The sequence below is a fragment of the Mesoplodon mirus genome (genome assembly GCF_964341445.2).
Source record: "Mesoplodon mirus genome assembly, chromosome: 12".
Taxonomy (NCBI): Eukaryota; Metazoa; Chordata; class Mammalia; order Artiodactyla; family Ziphiidae; genus Mesoplodon; species Mesoplodon mirus.
The window spans coordinates 41,022,376-41,046,082 of record NC_138988.1 but is presented as its reverse complement, the minus strand read 5'-3'; the positions used below and the strand labels follow the sequence as shown (position 1 = coordinate 41,046,082).

The 23,707-nt window shown below is 59.9% G+C and overlaps 1 protein-coding gene across 4 annotated transcripts in view; it reads left to right on the top strand.

Moving 5' to 3' along the window:
- Positions 1-1,786: 1,786 nt before the first annotated feature.
- The window catches only part of NBEAL2 (neurobeachin like 2), a 30,809-nt gene continuing 8,888 nt past the window's right edge, over positions 1,787-23,707 (top strand). The window contains exons 1-27 of one of the 4 annotated variants that reach the window (XM_082639641.1): positions 1,787-2,400; positions 11,412-11,500; positions 11,572-11,700; positions 11,802-11,883; positions 11,967-12,091; positions 12,274-12,356; positions 13,990-14,075; positions 14,175-14,457; positions 14,620-14,726; positions 15,222-15,302; positions 16,785-16,868; positions 17,270-17,368; positions 17,820-18,421; positions 18,504-18,636; positions 18,723-18,842; positions 19,048-19,369; positions 19,594-19,676; positions 19,784-19,876; positions 20,069-20,246; positions 20,375-20,508; positions 20,882-21,041; positions 21,291-21,393; positions 21,558-21,711; positions 21,815-21,973; positions 22,179-22,338; positions 22,515-22,600; positions 22,768-23,286. In XM_082639641.1, coding sequence (XP_082495767.1) covers positions 2,350-2,400; positions 11,412-11,500; positions 11,572-11,700; positions 11,802-11,883; positions 11,967-12,091; positions 12,274-12,356; positions 13,990-14,075; positions 14,175-14,457; positions 14,620-14,726; positions 15,222-15,302; positions 16,785-16,868; positions 17,270-17,368; positions 17,820-18,421; positions 18,504-18,636; positions 18,723-18,842; positions 19,048-19,369; positions 19,594-19,676; positions 19,784-19,876; positions 20,069-20,246; positions 20,375-20,508; positions 20,882-21,041; positions 21,291-21,393; positions 21,558-21,711; positions 21,815-21,973; positions 22,179-22,338; positions 22,515-22,600; positions 22,768-23,286 — 4,305 coding nt within the window. In that variant the 5' untranslated portion in view covers positions 1,787-2,349. Of the gene's footprint in view, positions 2,401-10,773; positions 10,808-11,411; positions 11,501-11,571; positions 11,701-11,801; positions 11,884-11,966; positions 12,092-12,273; positions 12,357-13,989; positions 14,076-14,174; positions 14,458-14,619; positions 14,727-15,221; positions 15,303-16,784; positions 16,869-17,269; positions 17,369-17,819; positions 18,422-18,503; positions 18,637-18,722; positions 18,843-19,047; positions 19,370-19,593; positions 19,677-19,783; positions 19,877-20,068; positions 20,247-20,374; positions 20,509-20,881; positions 21,042-21,290; positions 21,394-21,557; positions 21,712-21,814; positions 21,974-22,178; positions 22,339-22,514; positions 22,601-22,767; positions 23,287-23,707 lie in introns of those variants that run through there. The other 3 variants (XM_082639642.1, XM_082639643.1, XM_082639644.1) reach the window with 3 other exon arrangements.

Here is a 23,707-nt window from a genome sequence, read left to right as displayed (position 1 = left end):
CAGGAGGACCCGCCCTCTTCCTCCCCCACAAAACGTCTAACTCGTCGGGGGTCGGCAAAGAAGGCTCTAAGGCTCGATTCGTCCAATGCCAATCAGGGAAAAAGCGGCAAGAGGAACCAGACCTGAGTGAAGGAGGATAGAGCGCGTCAATCGCTCTGGTTTTACCTAAGCGCCAACCATGCTGGCCACTTGGACTGCGCTGGCCCATCTTTGTCCACTTGCCCTGATTCTTAAAGGCTCGAATGCCTTCATGAAGCCTTCCCTGACTCTCTACTCTGATCCCAGCCTGAGAGGTCTGCCTCTCCTTTCCTCTTAAGCTATCTGTGGCTTCCTGGACGCACTTGTTCATGGGCCTCTGGGCCCTTCTCTGTCCACTCTCAGCTCAGACAAAACCTAAGCAGAGCAGGGCTTGGCTGAATGGCCATTTTCCTCTGGGTTCATGGATGATCCCCTCCCACCTCCAACCCCCCGCCCGCCCCCCCCCCGGGGTGGCAAAGTACCCAGGGTCAGACTACCTAACCTGGAGAAGAGCAAACCCCAACTTGGGCCCAGTGGGCCCTAAGGGACCACCCTGAGCTTAGTTCCTGAGAACTAAGCTGAGAGTTGGTTTGGCCTCCGCCAATAGGTGCACTGCTTCCCAGCAGGAGCTGCCAGGGTATCCTTTCCCAAGTCAATTAGCATGCCCTGACAACCGAGAGACCACTTTGGCTGAAGTCAGTATCTTCTGACAGCCTATCCAGGTCCCCAGAGCCACACCTCCTCCCACCTGGGGAGAGTGACTTGTCTCTCAGCAAAGCTGTTCCCTGCTTGTGACCTCCCTTCCCAGGCTGACAGCAGGTGGACACCCACTCCTTGCTTCCCACTTCCCTTCAGAGACCCCCAGTGCCACAGACCCCTGTCCAACTGGCCCCCACAAACGACCCTCTTGACCTCTGTAACTTGGGCCTTTTGGTGCCCTCTCCCCTGCGTCAGGTGGGGTGCTCTGCCAGGGCCTGGTATGCAGGTAGTACCCAATACGCATGTAATAAGTGTTCAGGAAATGTCAGAAGTAGGATGGGTGGGGCAGAAGAAAAGGCCAGAGTGGAGGAGATGCCCAAGAAGCCAGGAGGACAGAACAGGATGGGTATGGGGACAGAGTCTGTCTTTTCTTGGCCACCCAAGGTCTAGGAGGCTCCAGCCCGGTCAGTTCCTCCAATTGATGGTAACTCTCTGGGTCCCACAGACTTTCCCCCCACCCCCAACAAAGGGCCTCACCCCTGCCCAACACCATGGGCCCTCCTCACCTCCCAGGGGGTGTAGGGGGAGGTGGGGGAAGAGGCCCAGGGGTGATGGTGGCAGTGGGTCTGGAAAGTCAGGCCTCTGTCCCTGTCCATGCTGCCCAGATGGTCCTCATTTGGCCCATCTGGGCCCCAGTTTCTCTGCCTGTTAAACAGAAGCATGAGGTACCCTTTAGCCTTTAACCTCTTGAAGTTAAAGAAAAAAAATGTGAATCAAGTGCTGAGCCCTGGAATGAAGGGTGCCTCCATTTGGAGTATCTAGGAAGGCTTCCCGGAGGAGGGGATCCAGGCGAGGTGAGGAGTACCTAAATCTTCCAGGGATCTGCCCAACAGATGGAGGGAACTGCTCCCCCGGAGTTATTTCAGGCTTGTCTTGCTGTTTTCTGATCCCCCCTCTCGCCCCCGCCCCGCACTCCTGCCACACAATCCTGCTCCACTAACAACAGGATTAAAAAAGTGACACTTCGGTCTCCCCATAAGAGCTTATACCAACGCCTGGCACGTGGTAAACTCTACAAGTGGTTGTCACGGTTGTTGTCCTCGTTAGTTATTGAAGGACCCTGCCCATCTGCACGCGGCTCACAGCCCCTTCCCCCAATCCCTCGAGCCTGTCCCTTCCACGAATGGTGGCCATTCCAGCCAGGCGGGCTGCGTCCCGGTTAGATCTAGACGTAAGACAAATCTGGAATCCCTGACCCCGACCCTAGTCCGGGAGGCTCAGGTTGGCCTTTCCGGAGGGCGCGGATTGCGGGGGGCGGGGCTGCTGGGCGCCCTCCCGGGCCGCCCTGACCTCAGGCTCCTCCTTCTGTCGGGCTCCCCGCCCTTTGCACGGTCCCGGGATAGGCGGGGCGGCGGTAGCGGCTGCAGAAGCGCAGGAAGCCGGGCGGTGGCCGACCGGGAGGAGGAGGAGCGCGACGGCGGCCAGTACTACTTCCCTCAGTAGTACCGCGCCGCTCCGCCCTGGAGTGACGCCCTCCGCCCATGGGCCTGGCCGAGGGCAACCGGCGGGCGGCGCGGAGGAGGCGGCGGCGGCGGCAGGTGGCGTGCAGCAGGGTTGGAGCCTGGTCGGGCCATGGCCGCCTCGGAGCGGCTCTACGAGTTGTGGCTACTCTACTACGCGCAGGTGAGCCCGCGCCCGCCGTGCCCACAGCTCCGCGCGCCCGGCGTCTGCTGCACCTGCGCCCGCCGCCACCTGGGCCATGTATACGCACGCGCTGGGCGTGCTCGGGCTCCGCACGCACGTGTGCGCCCCCGGCCGGCTGGTGCCTCTGGCACTTATACCTGGGGGTCGGCCCTCGCGGGCGCGCACCTTACAGGAACCTCTTGGGTGGGGACAGTGCAGCCTCGGTTATCCCTGAGGAGAGGGGCCTGGACCAAGACAGGGCACTTACCCCTTTTACAGATGGGGAAACTGAGGCCCGGGGAAAAAAAAAAAGGCCGGCCGGGTCGGAAGGGGCGGGAGGCTTACTTTGAATTTGGGCGTGCCACTCCTGTGGGCGCAGCCCAGTTGGGTGGTCATGGCCAACGGGTCTGAGTGGGCTGGGGGGTCTCCAGGCATGCAAGGGGGGCGTCCCTACTTCGGTCTGACTTGAGTCAAGTCCTCAGATACCCTGCAACGAACTGCCGGTGGTGAGCTCCTCCTTGACCCCAGGTGGCCCCACCCCAACCCCCGGGGGCCAGGGTGTGCATTACGGGAGAGGGGGGGTCCAGCCCAAAGAAAAGATTCGCCTTGGATGCTGGGGGTGAAAATGGGGAATGCGGGTGAGGTGGGAGGGATGTTTGAAAGGGATGGGGGGAGGCCATTTTCTCCTGAGCTCCCCGTCCTTCCTCAGAGACTACCTCAAGTGGCCTCAGAAGGTGAAAGAAGCAACTCTGACCCAGGTGTACCCCAAACTGTGTCTCGCACACATAGGCCCCCACTTTCCTTCTGTATTCACAGCAAGGAGAGAACCCAGGGTAAGGCCCCCCTCCCCTTCACCCAGCACCAGCCTTCCTCCCTGCACCTGCCTGGCATCATACTCCTGGCTCAGGTGTGCCTTGGGCACAATGCACTATTGTGTGCCCCTGATCTCGTCACTAGGGGGAAGTTCATGCTCAAATCAGCCGGCCCTCTGAAGAGGCTAGCCAACTGTCTCCCAGGACTGCAGGCCAGGACTTGGGCCCCAGGGATCAGGAGTCCAGGCCATAAGGGCCATAGCTTCTTGAGCCCGCTTAGGTGGTGAGAAGTCCAGGCACCCGGCAAGAGGCAGTGCATGGAGTAGAGTGTGTCTTTGGTGTGACCCAGGGCACGCTCTTTACACCCCTGAGCCTCTGCTTCCATATCTGTAAATTTGGCACAGTCCTGGCCTCCGGTGGCCTGGACTGTGCAGAGGGATAGCCAGTATGGCTGGTCCAGGGCAGAGAAGTTTCCTGTTTCCCTGCCCCATTGGATCCCCTCACCCCAGCTTCTCTGTCTCCATCTCCAAAGGTTGGTCCTTGTGAAGGAGCAAAAGATTTGGGAGGAAACCTGCCCTTGGCCCTCATGCTTCTGATTGCCCCCGTGGTCATGGGCAGGTTCTTGGTTTTCAGTTTCTTCAGCTGTGACAGGGCAAAGGGGGGCTTGAACAAGGTGATGAGTCTGAGGGATGTTAATCAAGCTTCTGATTGCCTCCGTGGTTGTGGGCAGGTTCTTGGTCTTCAGTTTCTTCACCTGTGATCAGGCGACGGGGGGCTTGAACGAGGTGACGAGACAGGGTTGTTAATGGTGGGTCTTCAGGCTGGGTGGCATGCTGCTGGGGAAGGGTATCTTGGCAGTTTCCCAGGATTGTACCTCCGACGTGGTTACCTCCTGCTGCCCCTTCTAGCTGAGCTCTGCAAGTGGTCAGTCCCTCACAGGTGTTTAGCATTCATCTGTGCTGAGTCCCTTCTCCCCCTCCAGCTCCTCACCTCACAGGGCAGGTGTGGGGCACAGGCTAGCTGGTTGTAGCCTTAGAAGCCTGGGCAGGCAGGGTACGGCCTGGGGCCAGGCAAACAAATCCAGGATATGAGTGTGAACCCAGGAGCCGGGAGGGGCCAGGTTTCCTGGGGAGAGGAAGCTTCAGCCAGCCTCCCAGCACTGCCTTCCTGCCGGCTTGGTCCTGCTTCTGCTCCCGGAACATGGTCTCCACCCTCTGTACTGAGCTCCTAGGGAGTGGTGGCTGTGCTACTTTGAGCCCTGCCAGGGACCTATTGTGTGTGTGCTTGGGGGAGAGGGGAAGATAAGGTAAGGGGTCGAACAGAAAGGGTATTAAGAGACCCCTGAAATGGCCAGCTACCCAGCCAGTAGGCTCCCCCAATACTTTCGCCCCTCCCTTCAACAGTGAGAGCTGACATCAGCTGGCAAACCTGTTTCCCCAGTTGTGGGTCTAGGCCTGCCCTGGGAGCACCCCTGTTTCTGCCCTTCCTTTCCCCTCACAGACCCCAGGTTCAGGCCTGCTCACCCCTACCTCTTGGGGCCACGAGTGGGCGAGGGGGCTGTGGGTGGCTACTGAAGGAGGACGGAGGGCCAGAGTGCCCCCTGGATATCACTCAGTCTGAGCCCCTCAGAGCCTTAGTGGGGAGACCAAGGCAGGGTCGTACCAAGGTCGTTGGACAGGTTTGGGGCAGAGTCTGGCAGAGCTCTGGCCCAGCCTCCATTCTGTGTTCCTTTACCCAGGAAAGGTCTAGTCCTGTGCGCGGGAAGACTCAGGTGGGCCTGCACCCTGGGACGGCACAGGCCGTTTCCTCTGCCTGGAGCCTTCTCCCTCCTGTCTGAGGAGGCCTTCCCCGCCTGTTCCCGCAGCCCAAGCTGGACCTCAGCCCAGGCGTCTCCCCACTTGAACCTTCATTGCGCTTGCCACTCTCCGGTTTCCCCACGCCTCACATTTAGTAGGTGCTCCTTGGGTATTAGCTGAATGTCCGGGTGACTGATCAGGGATGTCTTACCAGAGGACTGAGTTTGGGCCTGGAGGGGCTGAGCGCACAGGAGCAGGAGGAGCAAGCACAGGGCAGTGGGAACTGTGAGCGGCAAGTTCGTTGGGCGGGTGGGGGCACATCCAGAGGACTCAACCCGGCAGGGCTTCCCCAGTGAGGGCTTAGGAAGTGGGGGAGAGGATAAGGGGACTGGAGCAGCACCCAGTAGGCTAGCAGTTGGGTGGCATGTAAAGGTTATGCAAAATATGCAGATGCGTGGCCCTCTTTCAGGCTGGAGCAGTAGTGCTGCTCTATAGCCCTCTAGTGCAAGGGAGCATTGGGGAGCATGAAAGCTGAGGGGTACTTAGGGTCCCAAAAGTCAGGACAGGACAAACATTCAGGGTTCTGGTGGGGAGCGTAGGCTGAGCTCTCTGCTTATGCCACTGAGGACTCAGGGTTCTAGGAAGGTCAGGTCAGAGCCCGAGCTGACGTCGCTCTGCCCGCCCCTCCCTGGTCCCTCACCCCTGACTGCTGAGCTCTACTGCCTCATGGAAACCTAGTCAGGCCCCCTGCTCCCTCCGAGACCTCAGCTGGGTCATATTTCTTCCTTTGCCTCAGTTTACCATCTTGAAATGGGAAAAAGGACCTCCTTGGTGCTTGACCACCCCCCCCCAACCCTCTTCCGTACCTTAAAGGGGCAACCAGGGTTTCCTCCTACCTGCCTTTATTACTGAGGCAACTGAAGACAGAGCGACTGAGGTGATGGGGAGAGTAGCACAGAGTCCAGGGTTGTGGGAGGGGCTGGTAATCCCTGGAGTTTTTATGGCAACTGGGGGAGCTGATGTGGAAGTGTGGGGTCACCGTGGAAGCAGGTTGGTTACTATGGGGACCCTGAAAGGAAATTCCTGTTTTCCAAAGTGATAGGACAAGGGGAAGGTTAAACCCTGAGGGGTGTTATGGAGACCAGAAGGTCCATGCCTTTCAAGACCCCCTCCCCAGGTAAGGGGGAGAGACTGGCCCAGCCACGTAGGCACTTGGACCACTAGCCTCAGTTGTCCTTGCCCCTGGCAAAGTCCCCATCTTCCTGCTTCGTTCCTTGGCCCGAGGCCCTCCAAGTCTGACCTCCAGTCGTCCTGGTGTAGCCAAAAGCCACCTTCAGCTTGACGTTGCCATCCCCCTCATGCTGAGTGGGGAGACCCCCCACACATGAAGGAGGTCATCCTGGTCAGGCCCCACCCCACCCTATCCCATTTCTGCTTGCCTGTTCCAGGAGATGGGGTGCTCACTACCACCTAGGCAGCTCTGACTGGGAAGAGTCACCACTATGGAGCTTCAGTCTTCTCTCCCTACCCTGCTTCTAGCGCTAACCTAGGGTCCATGAAGATCCTCCCATTCCACCTGCCTGGGACAGCCAGCTGGGGAGTGGCCCATGGGACCTGGGCTCTGCCAGTGAACCAAGGTCTGCCACTCATCTGTCACTCATGGAGGTGGGTGGGGAGAAGATGAGTGTTGCCCTGGAATGCCAAGGGCTTGGGAAGGCAGAGCCCCTGAATTTGGGAGTGGAGCTCTCACTCACCTTACCACATGCTGGTGGGTGTGGTTGGAGAGCCTTTACCTGTTAAGCAAAGAGATGGTTTTAAAGAGGCAGCTGAAACAGAGATTAATCGTTTGTTTTGTTTTTTTCATTTTTATTTTATATCAGAATGTAGTTGATTTACAATTTGTGTTAGTTCCAGTTGTACAGCAGTGATTTAGTTATACATATATCTATTCTTTTTCAGATTCTTTTCTCATATAGATTATTACAGAGTATTGAGTAGAATTCCCTGTGCTATACAGTAGGTCCTTGTTGATTATCTGTTTTACATATAGTAACGTGTATATGTTAATCCCAATGTCCTAATTTATCCCTCCCCCCCACCTTTCCCCTTTGGTAACCATAAGTTTGTTTTCTAAATCTGTGAGTCTGTTTCTGTTTTGTAAATAAGTTCATTTGTATCATTTTTTAGATTCCACATATAAGTGATAACATATGACATTTGTTGTTCTGTGACTTAGTATGATCATCTCTAGGTCCATCCATGTTGCTGCAAATGGCATTATTTCATTCTTTTTATGGCTGAGTAATATTCCACTGTGTATATGTACCACATCTTTATGCATTCATCTGTTGATGGACATTTAGGTTGCTTCCATGTCTTGGCTATTGTAAACCGTGCTGTTCATGATACATGAACATTGGGGTGCATGTATCTTTTCAAAGTATGGTTTTCTCCGGATATATGTCCAGGAATGGGATTGCTGGACCACACGGTAGCTCTATTTTTAGTTTTTTAAGGAACCTCCATACTCTTCTCCATAGTGGGCGTACCAATTTACATTCCCACCAACAGTGTAGGAGAGTTCCCTTTTGAGAGATTAATATTTAGTAAGCTACCAAGTGTAAGAATCAGGTCTGGACTCCAGAACCCATGCCCTCAACCACATTCAATTTGGCACCCCTGGCCTCTGAAGTACCAGACAGGGCTGCATCTTGGGGAAGGTGCTGGCTCTGATGGGGATACATTTAAGCAGAGGAAACATGGAGAGCAAAGCACATGCAGACTTGTGGCAGTGGGGACAGTGAGTAATATCCAGTGGGCCAGCCAGTGAATATGGCATGTGAGGCTGGAGATGAGGTGGGCACCACCAGTGGGGGGCTTCGGATGTCTGGGGGAGGCTGTGGACGTGCCCTGGGCCTGTGGTAGGGTAGCTGACTGGCTGCTCAGACAGTAGTGGTAATTGATGGGTCCTGGGGGCGCTGGGTACTGTTTAAGGAACTTTGGGGATGGGGGATTTGGGGCAAGATCTGGTCCCTGAGACACAGGGCAAGCCAGGCCTTATGTCAGGCTCGGGGTAAGGCACGCAGGTCTCAGGCAGCACGGTGTCAGGAGCTCAGTGGTCCCTGTCCCTCTGAAAGACAGCCCCACCCACCCATCCACTCCTCAGCTGCCTGACCTCAGCCCTCCCGGGTTACCTCAGAGTTCTGAGGAAGTGGCAGTTCCATGCTCACCCAGGACCTAAGCAACCTGTGGGAGCTCCCCTCCTCCTGCACTGAGTGTCCTCAGGGCTGGTTGGGCATAGACTGGGGTCCCTACAGGGGTGACTCTGAGACCCCCATACCCACAGCTTTCTCCCCTGCTGCAAGGCCCTGGGAGGAGTGTGACTGCTCCTGACCTGCCTTCATGGGAGGGGCAGGGTTGGGACCCTTGCCCAGTCAGGTTGGGGTGGGGACTGGGCTGGCCCACCGACTTTCCTGTTCAGAGCTGTAAAAGGAAGGAGGAGCCAGCGAGGCAGAGCTTTGAGAGGAGTGTGGGCACCCTGAGCAGCACAGCCACCTCTTGCCGGCTCTGGAGCCTTTGGCATGCAGCCCTGCCTCCACGCTCAAGGCCCCTGCTCTGCCCTGCCTCCCAGCCCCGGTGCCTGCAGGGACTCCCTCACCCCCCAGCACTGCAGCCTCAAGCCATGGGGCCCAGGTCAGAGCCAGGCCGAGGATTCCCGGGGAGAAGGGGTGAGATCCCCAGAGTAAAGACCGGCAGTTACCCCTACCCCTGCCTACTACTGTGCTTTAGAGTCCCCTCTGGCCCCTCCAGAACCCACAAAGACTGCTGCCTTGATTGCCTCAGACCTGAACCCAGCCCAGCCTGGACCTGCTGGAAGTTTGCAGGACTGGACAGGCTGAGGGTGTGGTTCTAGGGACAGAAAGCAGGGGTGTGCAGAGTTTGAGGGGCCCGTCAGGTCTGGGAGGGCCGATCCAGGTGATGGCCATGAGGAGGGTGGGAGTTTCCTGCTTAAGTACCAAAAGCCCAAGTCACAGATGGCAGTGGGGCATGGGAGATCAGAGGCCTACACAGGAGAATGTGAATCACGGATGTGGAAGGGCAGAGAGGCTGGAGAAGCAGTCCCTGGTTGGACTAGGGACCCAGAATGCCTGGCTTAGCAATTAAGCCTTTTATCTTTGGGTCAGGGAGGGAGGACATGGTCAAGTGTGGGCTTACAGGTGCTCAGCAGAGCTGCAGTGGGCAAGAAGGACTCAGGTTTTGGGTGGGAGAGACTGTGGCTTGACCGGGGGTGGTTTGGGGCTAGAAGAAGGGAGGATGGTGTTGGGACAATTTTGAAGGTAGGGAGGGATGTGTGGAGTCACTGAGGCAGGGTCGTGGGTCATGTGGTCAGCTTGGGCTGACTGGCTCTAGCCACCATGAGTGATCCTGGCCTAGAACAAAGGTTGAGCTGCAACTGTGCTAATGGACGAGGCATCCCCTCTGGGGCCCACTGTTTTCCCATTTGCAGTGGGAAGTGTTCAAAAGAAATGGTCTAAGAGCCCTGGCCTGCTCTGGTGTTTTCAGGGTTGGGCATGTTGGTGTCCTTGCTGGTTTGTGGAGAGGAGAGGTGTAGACAGAGGTAGGTGAGCAGGGAGGCTGCCAGCGGCAGAGGGTGGAGAGGTCACCAAAGGTAACTGACAGGCAAAAAGTCACAGTGGTGTGGGCCTGCACCTTGGTGGCCCCAGCCCCTCTCTGAATTTCCTGGGCCTTGGCTTTGTGACAAAATGTACAAGGAAGGTGTCCAACCACAGGGTGGAGGGCTGCTCTGTCTAGGTTTTTTTGGGGCCTGGCCCAGTCTGCTGGGGTCAGGCCCCTTCCCTGGGGCCCGTTCAGCCCTGGCCCTGTGGTCTGGGGCCCACAAGTGGCAAAAAATTAGCCGTCCATGCAAAGGTAGTTCTGGAGGTCCTTGATTTGAGGTCCGTGGCACCTGGAGAGCAGTCTCAGGGTGTTGTCTGTGATGTGTCCCTTGCCCCTACATGTTCAGTATAGTCCCTGTCCTTCCCCCCTGCCCCTGGGAAAGAAAGTTGCCTTCTGGGCCCTGCTGGTTAGGGTGGGTGCTCCAGATGGGGCTAGTGTGGAAGGAGGGAAGGGGGAGGGATGGAAGGAGGAGCTCAGATCCAGGCCACCACCCACTCCATGCCTTGGGAGGGGCTTAGAGGTTAGAACAGATTAGGGCTAGTCCAGGGCTTACCTGTGTCCCTGGAGCAAAGAGACCAGCAGGGCCAGATGGGGAGCCTGAACGCGGGAGGAGGGTGGGGCAGAGGTATGGATGAGTCCTTCAACATCATTGCCTGGGCCTGAGGCCTTAGACCCAGGCAGGGAGCTGTGGGTGCCTTGAATGAAGGGCACTATAGTAGCAGGGACCACAACCTGTCCCTGGATAGGCTTGCCCTGGCTCCTATCCTGGAGTTCTCCTGGACGTCATGCCTGTAGAACTAGTTTCTGTCCACAAGCTCCACCCAGGGCAATGTGACCCCCGCCCCTCTGTGCTGCAGGCCCCACCCCCGGTGCTAGGCTGGGTCCTTCACAGCTTCTCTTGCTGGGCCCTGGGTGCCCCAGGCCCTCCCACATCCCTGCGGTCTGCCGGGAGGAAGCGGCCCCCTTCCCCCACCGTGACTTTGCGCTTCCTGCCCCGGGGGCCAGGGTGAGAGGGGACATTTCCCGTTCACACCAAAGTTTCCCTGGCTGGTGGCGCCCAAACTCGGGCTCAGCCCGCTGTCCCTCTTACCCATGGAACCAGCTCTGGGGCCTGGGGTCCAGGTAACCAGCCAGGGTGTGGGCGGAGGTTCCCAGGGTGAGGCAGGGCATTTTGCGTGTACAGGTGGGGGATGTGTGTGTGCGTGGGTGTGCCTGGCCGATAGTGCACATACAGCCTGGGCTATACAGTCAAGGAAGGTTTCCTGGAGGTGGTGGATGCTGAGTTGGGAGAAGGTGGCAGGTGAGAGCCCATCCCATAGCTTTGGGTTCAGGGAGGCTGGTGAGTGGGAGACCTTTAGCCCCAGCACCCCTGTGGGCCACAACCATGCCCTAGGAATGTATACACTTAAGTCCCTCCCCTGCCTGTGTCAGGCTTGCCTGGGTCCCCAAGGGTTCAGGAAGTGAGAGAGGAGACTGGGAGGCTGAGAAAAGCAGATGGGGGCCCTGAGAGAGCGGTCAGTATGTAAGGCAGTCCTCTGATGCTGACCTTCCACTTCCTGTCCTCCTCCCCCACCCATCCCTCCCTTTCTCCCCCCCCACTGCTCCGCCTCCAATCTCTGTGCACCCCCGTTCACTTTCCACCTCTGTCCACATCCCCTTGTCCCTCCCCTGTCCACTGTGCCCCTTCTGCCCCCACCACTGTTCCCCTGAACTCCTTTGCCTGCAGAAGGACCTGGGCTATCTGCAGCAGTGGCTGAAGGCCTTTGTGAGTACCTTCGAGAAGAGCATCTCACTATCCTCTCTGGAGCCACGCAGGTGAGGCTGGAGCTACATGGAGGGCGGGAGGCTGAGGGATGCTCGGCACCTAGTGACCCCGCTCCCTGCAGGCCGGAGGAAGCAGGTGCGGAGGTGCCGCTGCTACCTCGGGATGCGCTGCACGTGCTGGCCGAGCAGCTGGACGAGGGGGACCTGGAGCAAGCCCTGCTGCTGCTCAAGCTCTTCGTCATCCTCTGCAGGTGGGTCCCTGTTGTCTTCTCCACGGTGAGAAAATGTGCAATTGTGGGCTGGGGTGAGGGCTGGCTTGTCACCGGGACCTGTCCCATCATTCACTTCCCAGGAACCCGGAGAATGTAGAGGCAGGCTGGGGCCAGGTGCTGGTGCCCCGGGTGCTGGCATTGCTGACCCGCTTGGTGGCCAAGGTGAGGTGGCCTCTACCCTGGGGGTTGGCAGGTGGTAGCCACAGCCCAGCTAACCCCCCTTCACCCTCTCCGCATGCCTACAGCTGAAAGGACCCCCACCACTGGAGGAGGGCCATGGGTCCCAGCTGGAAAACGTAGCCCTGCATGCCCTGCTCCTCTGTGAGGGCCTCTTCGACCCCTACCAGACCTGGCGGCGCCAGCACAGCGGGTGAGAGGCGGCCCGCAGGCGGAGGACCCAGAGGAGACCCGGGACAGGATGGGGGTGGCCACACTGGCCAAGGTGCAGAGGTGGGCGGGGCCGGTGTGCAGGCTGCTGAGGGGAGGATGACGCAGGAGGAGTGAAGTACTGGCCTCACCTCGGTCCCTACCCACCCTGTCCCCACCTGCCAGGGAAGTCATCAGCTCGAAGGAGAAGAGCAAGTACAAGTTCCCTCCTGCGGCTTTGCCCTGTGGATTCAGCACCTTCTTCCGAGGTCAGACCCCACCCCCGGCCCGCCTGGCCCCGCCCCCAAACATGAGCCCCCTCCTTTGGTTCCCCATTGCATATGCAGGATAGGACCCACTTGTGGCTGTACTCAGGGCTGGGAGAACCATGGGAATTTGAGTGGGCTTCCAAAGGCAAGTAGGAGTTCAGGGGCAGAGAGGAGAGGAAGGGCATGTCTGCACAAAATGAGTCATTTCTTTTTGCCGGGGAGTCGATTTCCCTTCCCCCGTCTCTCCTGTCTCTTGGGACCCCCCCATTGCTTGTACCCCACTCTGATCTGGACCATCTTAAAACTCCCTGGTCCAATCTCTTTGTCCCTGTAGCTCCACCCAGTCTCCTCTCTTCCACAAGACAGTGTCTACATTAGGTGTCTCCCCTTCCTGTTCCCATACTCCCGGGGAAGCTGACCCCCCAGAACATCTCTGGCCACCTATTCTCCCTGGGTACCTTTTGCTCCTGAGTGTCCTCTCTCCTCTCATTGGAAGACACTGGCCAGGATTTCAGATGGGCTCCTGGCAGGATGCTGTCTGGACAGGGACAGGCCAGGTTTGGGAAGGTGGTGGCCTAGTAAATATCTCAGTGTTTCTGGGATGCACCAGGGAGCTGCGGGCCTGGGTTTGGAACGGGCGCAACAGCTCCAAGAGGGGAGATGCCCCTGGGAAGCTCCCTGCCTCTGTTCTCCCACAGCCTGAGTACTCTTCTTAAAACACACTGGATTTTGTTTCCCCTACTGTAAATTCCTCAGTGGGGACCTGACGCCCTCAGAATCCAATCATCTCCACAGCCTTCCTTTCCAGCCCCGCTTGCTCTCCGCTCTCCAGCCATGGTCCTGTCCTCTCATTCCTAGTATCCAACTAGTTATCCCACCTTTGGTCTTTGCCCATACTGTTTCCTTTCCCTTTCCTGGCCAACTGCATTATCAGGCCTCACCTTGAAAGCCCTGTCCCCCGGGAGGCCCCCCACCCCATCCCACTGGTATCAAGGCAGCTCTGCATTCCCCCCCTCCAACGCCCACACACTCATGTGACCCAGGGCTGGTCCTTTCTGCTCTCTGGGTTTCGGTTCGTGTCCTGGCATCCTGTCCAGCTTTACTGGAGCAGGGCCAGGTGGGCCTCCCAGATATGACGCTGTGAAAGCCCCTAGAAGTCCCCAGTGCGGGTGTAGGGGGATGGTGTGCGGAGCATCTGTATGATACGTACGGCAGGGTCCCCAGAGCCGGTCACGGGATGCTCCAACCATCACAGGGCAGAGGGACCAGGAGACTTGTATCTAAGAAACTAAACCCTGGGTTGCCATGGGGAAGTGCATGGGGGGTGCTCACCCTGGGGTCCTCATTTTGGGGCTTAAGTTTCCAGGGAGCTGGCTAGGCTCTCAGGGCAGGGCCATGCCCCCTACAAGCTCCCCAACGAAGGGCTGTGTCCTCCTCAGACCTCCTAGCATAGAGTCATGACATTTTAGACTCCCTGCACAGAACCCGGTCTTCTCCCTCAGATTGGGCCTCCCAGCCCTGTTCCTTGACCCAGCCCCCCACTCCCACCCCAGGGCACCCACCTCTTGTGTGGTCCCCTGGACCCACAGCCCTGCAAGCTTTGTGACACCGTCTTGCTCCCCACCCCCATCAGAGAGCCTGCAGGATGCAGATCACTTGCCTCCTGTGCTCCTGCTGCGTCTCATCCATCTCTTTGGTGCTGTCCTTGCAGGAGGGAAGGTAGGCTGGGAGGAGCCTGGGGGCCCGAGGGTGGCTGTCTCAGGGTCTCTCTGCTGGGTGAGCCCTTTGCCCATTGCCCGTCTCTGCCCGCACCTGCAGGAGAACGGGCAGAAGGCTGTGAGCGCTGGCACTGTTCAGGGCCTGCTGGATGTGGTGCAGGGCCGGGGCCACAGGCCAGCCCAGGACCCCCGCCTAGTGCCGCTGGCACTGGAGGCACTGGTGGGTGTGGTACATGTCCTGCACGCCAGCCACACACACCCCCGGGGACCAGAACTCCGAGCCCTGCTTGAGGGCTACTTCCGTATCCTTAATGCCGACTGGCCGGCCGGGCCAAGCCTGGACCCCGAAGAGGCCCTCATCACCCTACGGGTCAGCATGCTCGGTGGGTATAGTCTCTTGGGCTCTTGGGGAGGTGGCACTAGCAGGGGAAGGCCCAGGTGATGATGGAAAGGCTGGCCTGGGCAGCATGGGAAGAAGGTTTAAGGCTGACCAGAGGCTCTGCTGAGACCGGCTTGGGCAGGGCTGACCCTTGACCTCTCCACAGACGCCATCCCCATGATGCTGGCATGTGAGGACCGGCCAGTGCTGCAGGCCACCTTCCTCAGCAACAATTGCTTTGAACACCTTATTCGCCTCATCCAGAACAGCAAGGTGGGCGGGGCCCAGGCTGGGGTGGGGGGCCTGGACCCCAGAGGCTGGGGGCACCGCGTGTGGATGCCGAGCTGCTGATGAGCAAACTTGGGCTGGTGGGATGGCTTGCACTTCAGTGGGAGGGCCTGGGGCTCAGGATGGCTCTGGACCCCACGTGAAGAGTGTGTTATAGAAGGATGGGAGCTGCCCTGGCCCCTTGTTTCCCTTTTCCCCAACCCCAAACGTAGGGGCAGGAGGAAGGCTCAGCTGTTTCGGATGCAGTGCCTACCCCTGCCCACTTATCTGCCCCCGGCTCCGTCGCTCCGGGCAGGGTATGGGTGGCTCAGCTCCCCTACTCTTCCCTAGTGCCTGGTGGGGCGCTCGGCCTGGGGCTCAGGGCGCATCCTTCCCTATGGGGCGGAGCCCTGGCAACTGCCCCAGGTTCTGCTCTAATCCCACCCTTCCTCCATCTTCTCTCTCCTCTGCCTCCTCCACCTTGTGCCTCCCCCGCAACAGCTGTACCTGCAGGCCCGGGCGCCCCCTGAGGGGGACAGTGACCTGGCTACCTGGTTACTGACCGAGCCCGATGTCCAGAAGGTACCACCCTGGGGCTGACCAACTCAGGCACCCACGTCCCTGGGCACCCACCCCCCAGGGTTCCCTCTTTGAGCCTTTCTGCACTATGCAGGGGGAACGAGCAGATACATGCCAGTCCTGGTATAGCCTAGTGATGGGGCTGGGTCCCCCATGCTGTCTCACCTACCTTTCAAATCCCAGTCCTAGGAAATGGCACAGTTGTGATCTGTTCCCTGACTTATATTAGTCTTGGGAGCTGGGGTTTGGCTATGCCAACCTGGAAGGAACCTTCGATACTCAACCACCCCACCCCCATTGCACAGAAGGGGAAACAAGAGGCCAGATACTCAGGGATTTGGCTGTGGTCACTCACAGAGAAGGAGGTCCCCCACATGGGGCCACTTCTTTGCTTGGATCCTTGCACCTGCCCTAAGCAGGTCACTGGGAGTTCCCTATCCCCTCATGCCCTCATGACGTGCTCCCTGCCTCATCTTGCATGGGGGCTGTAGGAGGCTGCGGGGTTTCAGGGGCTCTGCATGGGGCACCCTCTCTCTGGTGGCTCAACACCTGTGCCCCCACCTTCAGAGCCCTGCCCTGGCTTTGTCCTCATGAAGCAGCCCTGTGTGACTATTGCACTAGGCTGTTTTCTGAGAACCTGCATGTCCATTCATCTACAAAGTAGGCAAGGCCAGTGAGACCCCTGCTTTTTACAGATGAGGAAACTGAGGCCTGGGGGAGGGAAAAGATTGCCTGAGGTCCCTTGGGGAGTCAGGCAGAGCTGGGATCAAGGGCCCCATGGAGCCAAAATACAGCCTGGCACCTGCTGACAAACTCTCCAAGCCCTTCTGACTTCTCAGCCCCTCAGTAGGGCAGGGTGAAGGAGTAGCATGCCTCTGGCTGTTGGGTTCAGCAAGGGTGAGCCTCAGTATCCCCACCTGGATCTAGGGGAAAGGGGCAGGGTCGGACTTAAAGGTTTCGAAGGTTCTTCTGGTTCTAACATCCTGTGATTGATTGTCCCTAAATTCCCCAACCCCCTGTCAATCATTATGGGTGATGGGGCACTTGCCAGCCTGCCTGCACGTGTGTTTAGCTTGGGTGGGGATGGGTGGAGACCGGGGCCCATAAACCCACTGCACAGTGGAGGGCAGAGGGCTGCGGCCGAAGGGTTCACTGGTGATCTGTCCCAGTATCCCAGTGAGGCCCTTCCCAGCCTTGGTTTCTTCCCTGGCTACTCTGTCAGAGTGGGCCTTGCCCAGCTGCTCAGAGAGGGCCCCAAGGTCAGGGTGAGGGTCGCGGCAGTTTGGGCAAGGGTAGAGGGCCTGGTGGCTTCTGTTCTAGCACTGTATGGCCCAGACAGGGTTGCCACACTCCCAGGGCCCCAAGCCAGCTCAGCTGCTTGCCTTGGGGCATCTGCTCCTGTCCCTGTACCCCTTTTACTGCAGGGTGCTGCCAGCTGCGATGTCCTGGCACCTGCCTCTCCTGACTGCCCCTCCCCACCCCAAGGTACTGGACCAGGACACAGACGCCATTGCAGTCCACGTAGTCAGAGTGTTGACCTGCATCATGAGCGGCTCCCCCTCCGCCAAGGTGAGGATGCTGCGGTCCTGCTGTAGTAGGGGTGCGGGATGGGAGTTAAATCGACCAGCTGTCTCGAGAACAGGCCTGGCTGATGGCTGTCAGAGCAGGTGAGCTGGGGAGGTGACCATCCTGCCCTCTGGGGTACGGCTCAGCCCCCTGGGCGAGCATGGTCATTAGTCCTGGGAGCTGGCTATCCTGGCTCAGAGCTGGAGGGCGGAAGGATGCTTGTGGCTGACCACCATCTGCAGCCTTCCGAGGTAGACCTATTCCCCTGCTAGCACTGTGACCCAGAGGCAGAGCCAGGCAAGGGGGCCCTGAAAGGTGATGCCTCCGCCAGGGTTCTCGTAGGGTGTGAGTGCGCCCTGGGGCCCACATACACACTCACTCCTTTCCCACGCATCCCTGCACAGGAGGTGTTTAAGGAGCGCATCGGCTACCCTCACCTGCAAGAGGTTCTGCAGAGTCACGGTCCCCCCACCCATCGACTGTTGCAAGAGCTGCTCAACATGGTGAGGGCAAGGGCTTGGGGGCAGGGTCCCAAGGGCAGCCAGGACTGAGTCAGGGCTACCACAGAAGGTGAGCTCTCCACCTTAGGGGACCATGTTGACTATGTGTGACCTGGGGCCTGACCCTGTGTGTCAGGGTCACTGGGGTGAGGATTCTGAGCTGCATGGGGCCCAGAAGCTGCTGCATGTTAGCAAGCCCCAGGATGATCCTAGGAATAGGCAGTTGGGGTTTAGGCCAACCCAGACCGAAAGCCAAGGGTTGTTGTTGGTAACGGTGGTTGTCTGAGCACCTCTGGCTTTCCTGAGCCTCAAACACAACCTGTGAGCTGGATGGGGTAGCACACGTTGTGTTCCCATGCTGTAGGCAAGTAAACTGAGACAGGAAGTCCCACTGTTGGTAGGGTGGCCTGTTCCATGCCAGTTGCCCGGGAACTATCATTCTCTCCTCCCACAGGCTGTGGAGGGCAACCACAGCACGTGTCCGCCACCACCAATCCGCAATGAGCAGCCGGTGCTGGTGCTAATGCGGTGGCTTCCAGCACTGCCCACAGCTGAACTGCGGCTCTTCCTAGCACAGCGCCTCTGGTGGCTCTGTGACAGCTGCCCTGCCAGCCGTGCCACGTGTGTCCAGGCCGGTCTGGTGGGCTGCCTGTTGGAGACACTCAGCAAGGGCGTAGCCCTGGGGGCTCGCTGCCAGGAGCAGCTGCTGGCGCTGCTGCAAGCATTGGGCCACGTGTCACTAAGGCCCTTGGAGCTGCGTCGCTTGCTTCGTCCCCCACCAGGTCTGGACTCAGGGCCGGGTGGAGCTGAGGCCGGGGATGCCCGACACGCAGGTGCCATCATCCGCGCGCTCTCAGGCATGGCCCGGCACCGGGGCCCGGCACGAGCCCTGTGCTACTTTGACCTCACGCCCAGCATGGCGGGTATCATGGTACCCACTGTGCAGCGATGGCCAGGACCTGGCTTCACCTTCCATGCCTGGCTGTGTCTGCACCCCACGGCTGTAACACCTGCCCCGGCCCCCACCCGGCTGCTCCAGCGAAAGCAACTGTACAGGTGGGTGACTGCTAGGGACCAGGGTGCGGTGCCAGGGTGAGCAGGAGGACCAGCGGGCATAACTGGCTTGGCCTGCCCCCAGCTTCTTCACCAGCAGCGGCTCAGGGTTTGAAGCCTTCTTCACGGCGGCTGGGACCCTGGTGGTGGCCGTGTGCACCCGGAAGGAGTACTTGACCATGAGCTTGCCTGAAGTGTCCTTTGCCGACTCTGCCTGGGTGAGCCTCTGTCCTCATGTGGCCCAGGGAGGTGGAGGGGACACCACGTCCCAACCTGTGACCTGATGTTGTGGCTTCTGTTCTAGCACTGTGTGGCCATTGTCCATGTGCCAGGGCGCCGACCCTTCAGCCAGAACCTGGTGCATGTCTACAAAGACGGCTATCTGGTGAAGACGGCACCCCTTCGCTGCCCCTCCCTTAGTGAGGTGTGCCAGGCAGGGTTTGGGGAGGCTTGGGCAGCTGGGGGCACTTGGACAGGGTGGGGCCTGGAGCCCTGTGTTCCCCCTCCCCCACCCCACAGGCCTCAGCCTCTGGGGCCTGTGCAGCCTTGGGGGTCACCGAGGAACTGGATGCAGGTGGAACCCCAGGCTCTGCTGTGACCTGACCACTCCCCCAACCCTGGCCCCACAGCCTTTCTCCTCCTGCTGTATCGGCTCTGCTGGGCACCGCACAACGACCACCACCACGGGCCTGCCTGCGCCACCTGTCCCCGCTGCCCTGGCTCACGCTCACCCCTCCCTCACCCGCTCCAAGTCAGTCCCGACCACCACAGGGCTTGGCTGGGGGTCCGGGCTGGTGGCCCCCTTGCAGGAGGGCAGCATCAGCTCCACCCTCGCAGGCACACAGGACACTCGGTGGGGCAGCCCCACATCCCTGGAGGGCGAGCTGGGGGCTGTGGCCATCTTCCATGAAGCCCTGCAGGCGGCAGCCCTGCGGGTCCTGTGCACCCTGGGTATGCAGCGCCGTCCCCGTGCCCTGCCCCAGCCCCTACCGCTTTGCCCCAGGACCCAACTGGTTGGGTCTCAACAAGTGCCCAGGCCAGAAACGAGGCGTCTGGCGGGGGGAAGGTGTCCCTGGGGGGGGTCTGTCCTCTGATCAGGCAGAGAAGAGGCAGGCTGTGGGTGGGGTTTGGCCAGAAGCCCAGCCAGGTCTGAAGCCCCCCTGCCCACCCCCCAGGGCCCAATGAGACAGCACCCTTCAAGCCTGAGGGTGAACTGCATGAACTTGGCACCAAGCTGCTCCTCCATTACTCACCTCAGGTATTGGGGGGGGGCAGTTGGCTTAATCCCACTCCCCCTGCCTCCCACCTCTGTCTCCTGCCACCTCCTCCACTGAGCCTTGCTGCCTGCTCACCCCCTGTCCCCAGGCCTGTAAGAACAACATCTGCCTGGACCTGTCCCCTGGTCACGGGCTGGATGGCCGCCTGACAGGCCACAGGGTGGAGACCTGGGACGTGAAGGTGTGTGCTCACGTGAGCAGTGTGTGCAGGAAGCATGAGCATGGGCACATGTGTACAGGGTGGGCTGGGGAGTGGCACTGCGCCCTGGGAGGTCTTGAGGAGACCTAGATTTCCAGGCTGGAGGGTCTGCTGGGATAGAGTGGGGCAGGAGATGGCTGGGTGCTGCCCTCTCACGGTGGCCCCCACCCACAGGATGTGGTGAATTGCGTGGGAGGCATGGGTGCCCTGCTGCCCCTGCTGGAACGAGTGGCTGCACAGCCCCAAGAAGCCGAGGCAGGTCCAGCAGAAACACATGACCTGGTGGGGCCCGAACTGACCTCTGGCCACAACGCCACCCAGGGACTGCTTCTCCCACTGGGCAAGTCCTCAGGTAAGTGTCCCTGGTGCCTGAACTGGGGGGAGGAGATCTTGGCATGGTTGTGGGGCTGGGCTGCTTGAGGTCTCTGTGGCCACCGGCAGGCCTTTGACGTTCATCTGTTCCCTTCCTGGTGGCGGTAGAGGAGCGAATGGAGAGGAATGCAGTGGCTGCCTTTCTGCTGATGCTGCGGAACTTCCTACAGGGCCATGCTGTGAACCAGGAGAGCCTGGTGCAGTGCCAGGGGCCTGCCATCATTGGGGCCCTCCTGCGCAAGGTGGGGCCTGCTGGGGCAGGCGGGGAGGGGACTGCCCTGTCTGACTAAGGGGACTGATTGGAGGGACCGAGAAGGGGAGCCTGATGCCATCGGTCAGGGAGGGCCTCCTGGGAGAGATGGCATTTGAGGAGGGCCTTGAGAGGCTGGGCAGGGTTTGGCTAAAGAGGGTCTGGGGGAAGTAGCAGCACAGCAGGGCACCTGCACAGCAGGCTGGGAGCTTGCACTTCAGAGACGGTAGGGAGCCACTGAAGCGTTTTGAGCAGGCAGGATGCTTGTGTCCGTCTGCCTGTGCAGGGCAGGGTGGAAACTGGGAGGCCTGAGAGGGGGCGGGCAGGGCCTGATACCTCACCCCAGCTCCTCTGTCCTCCCCCAGGTCCCCAGCTGGGCCATGGACATGAATGTGCTCATGTCTGCCCAGCTTCTGATGGAGCAGGTGGCAGCCGAGGGTGGTGGGCCCCTCCTGTACCTGCTCTACCAGCATTTGCTCTTCAACTTTCACCTCTGGACCCTTAGCGACTTCGCTGTGCGCCTGGGTAGGTGTGGGGACTTGGGTGAGGGGATGCCGCCAGGCAGGATGTTGGTGGAGGTTCTGAGAAGCTATAGCCCTGTGGGTGATCTGAGGGGACATATCTGCCCTGAGGCATCTGAGGGGACCATGACCCTCTCCTGGTGGGGGGTGGAGGTGGGCAGGGAGGTCTGGCGGGGCCATGGCCCCTGTCTTGGAGGATGGAAGGGACCCGGCTCAGCCAGGTAGCCTGAGCCCTCTGCCGATTCCCACGTAGGCCACATCCAGTATGTGTCTAGCATAGTCCGTGAGCATAGACAGAAGCTGCGGAAGAAGTACGGGGTCCAGTTCATCCTCGACGCTCTGCGCGCTCACTACAGGTGAGGCTGGTGGGGGCAGATGGGGTGGGGTGCTGACACTGCAGCTTCTGGCGTTGGGGGCAGGTCTGTTCAGTCCCCCAGCTCACCTGCCCACTTGCCCTGTTCTCCCCTCCATGCCCCTGTGTTCTGGCCCTGGGTGCATGTTTCTGCTGGGACCTGCCCAGCCTACAGCGGGAGCGCCCCCTAGCGGCCGATGACCTGCGCACAGTGCAGACTTCACTCCTGGGCCTGGCGCGGGAGTTTCTGGTGCGGAGCTCTTCCGCTGATGACCTGCAGGTGGTGCTGAACTTTCTGGCGGCCGCGGGTGACGATGGCCACGTAAGCTGGGGGTTGGCGAGGGTGAGACTAGGGGGAGGGGTGGAGTGTGGACCACGTTCAGGGTTGGGGGGTGGTCGGCTCAGCGTGAGACTTTGTACCCCAGGTGCTGGGCGCGCTGGACCTGCTGCTGGCACTGCTGCAGGGCTCCCCGGCGCAGGAGCCTTTGGCTGTCTTCCTGCTGGAGCCAGGGAACCTCGAGGTGCTACTGGCACTGCTGGCGCGGCCAAGGCCCGCGCCCTCGCTGCCCGACCGAGTCTGCAAGGTACACTCAGCTCACTCCTGACCCTGGCATCCTAATTCACGGGGGCCCCCGCCTGAGTCCAGAGAGGTGCAGAAGGCCTTAGGCTGGTGGGTGAAGCTGCCTTTGCAGGCCTCTCTTGGATCCACACACCTGCGTGGTGACTCACCCTCCTACAGTAATTCTTTCCCCACGATGACGACCCCTACCCCCTACGACCCCTACACAGATCCTGCGCAGACTGCAGCAGAATGAGCGCTTACCTGAGCGCAGCCGCCAGCGGCTCCGGCTGCGAGAGTGTGGCCTCCAGGGTCTCGTTGCCTGCCTGCCGGAGGGGGCCGTTTCCCCCCAGCTCTGCCAGGGCCTCTTCAAGCTGTTCCTGGGGGCAGGTACAACCTGGCTGGGGCCAAGAGGCAGGCCAAGTAGAGGGGTGATGTGGATCCAGGAACCAGGGCAGGTGGGAATAGGGAAGGCGTTGGTACCAAGAGACCAAGGCTGAGCCAGCAGAGGAGCACAGTCCCTCTCTGGGGTCAATCCCTCAGGCCTTTTCTGGCCGTTTTCCCAGATTGCCTGAACCTCTCAGATCTATTGGCTGTGGTGCAGCTGTCCCTCCAGGCTGACCTCAGCATCCGCCTAGACATCTGTCGTCAGGTGAGTGGGAAGTGAAAACTTTGTTGGGGGTTGGGGGGCGGCTTCTACCCTGCAGACTTTGCCTGTGACGAGGGGTCTCTGGAGGCCTCCCATGCAAAGGCCCCAGGAGGAGGGGCTGAGGCAGGCTGTCGGATGAGTCCCTCATTTGCTGTGCCCTGGCCTGGCAGCTCTTCCACCTCATCTACGGACAGCCAGACGTAGTGCGGCTGCTGGCCCGACAGGCCGGCTGGCAGGATGTGCTGACCCGGCTGTTTGTCCTGGAAGCCGTCACAGCTGGCAGTCCCCTGCCCTTTACCCCCGAGCCACCCACCTCCCCGGAGCCAGCCTTACACAAGCCGCCCACTGAGTCACCTGAGCCTTCGGACGTCTTCCTGCCCGAAGAGGTCCCCTGCCCTGACCCTGACGCCTTTTACCAGGCTCTTTCCCCATTCTCCGCACCCTTTGAGCTGGGCCTGGAACGGGCCAGTGTGAGTTCAGGCAATACTGCTGGTGGTGGCGGTGGCGGTGGCAGTGGGACTCTCACTCCAGCCAGCCAGCCTGGCACACCTTCCCCGCTGGATGGGCCCCGGTCCTTCCCTATTGCCCAGGGCCGCCACAGCTCCAGTCTCTCCAATGTGCTGGAGGATGGCAGCCTGCCAGAGCCCACCATCAGTGGGGATGACGCCTCTAATACAAGCAACCCTCAGGTGAGGCGGGCCCACCCTCTACCACTGTACGGCACCAAGGGAGGGCACCTCTGGGACACAGGGCAGGCAGCGTAGCTTTTCCAAAGGTGTTGCCCTATTTGACATCAGGGCTACAACTGCCATTCGGGTCTGGCGCTGCCGCCTCGTAGCTTTTATCTGCAGTGTGTTCCCTGGGGGGTGGGAGGTGTTCTGGAACAGGGCAAGTCATGCTGAGACAGAGTTGGGGGCACTAACTAGGCTTCAGAAGGCCCTGGAGAGCCTGTGAGGCAGGAACTTTACAGGGCTCATGGGCAGCATTGCTCTAAGGGTCCTGCTTTGTGCTTCTGGATCTGGGGATGGGCGTCTGCTTATTCTATGGCATCCTTCCAGAGAATTCTAGGACAGTCCTTGAGGCCTGTGAGGACTGTGAGGTAACCGTGTG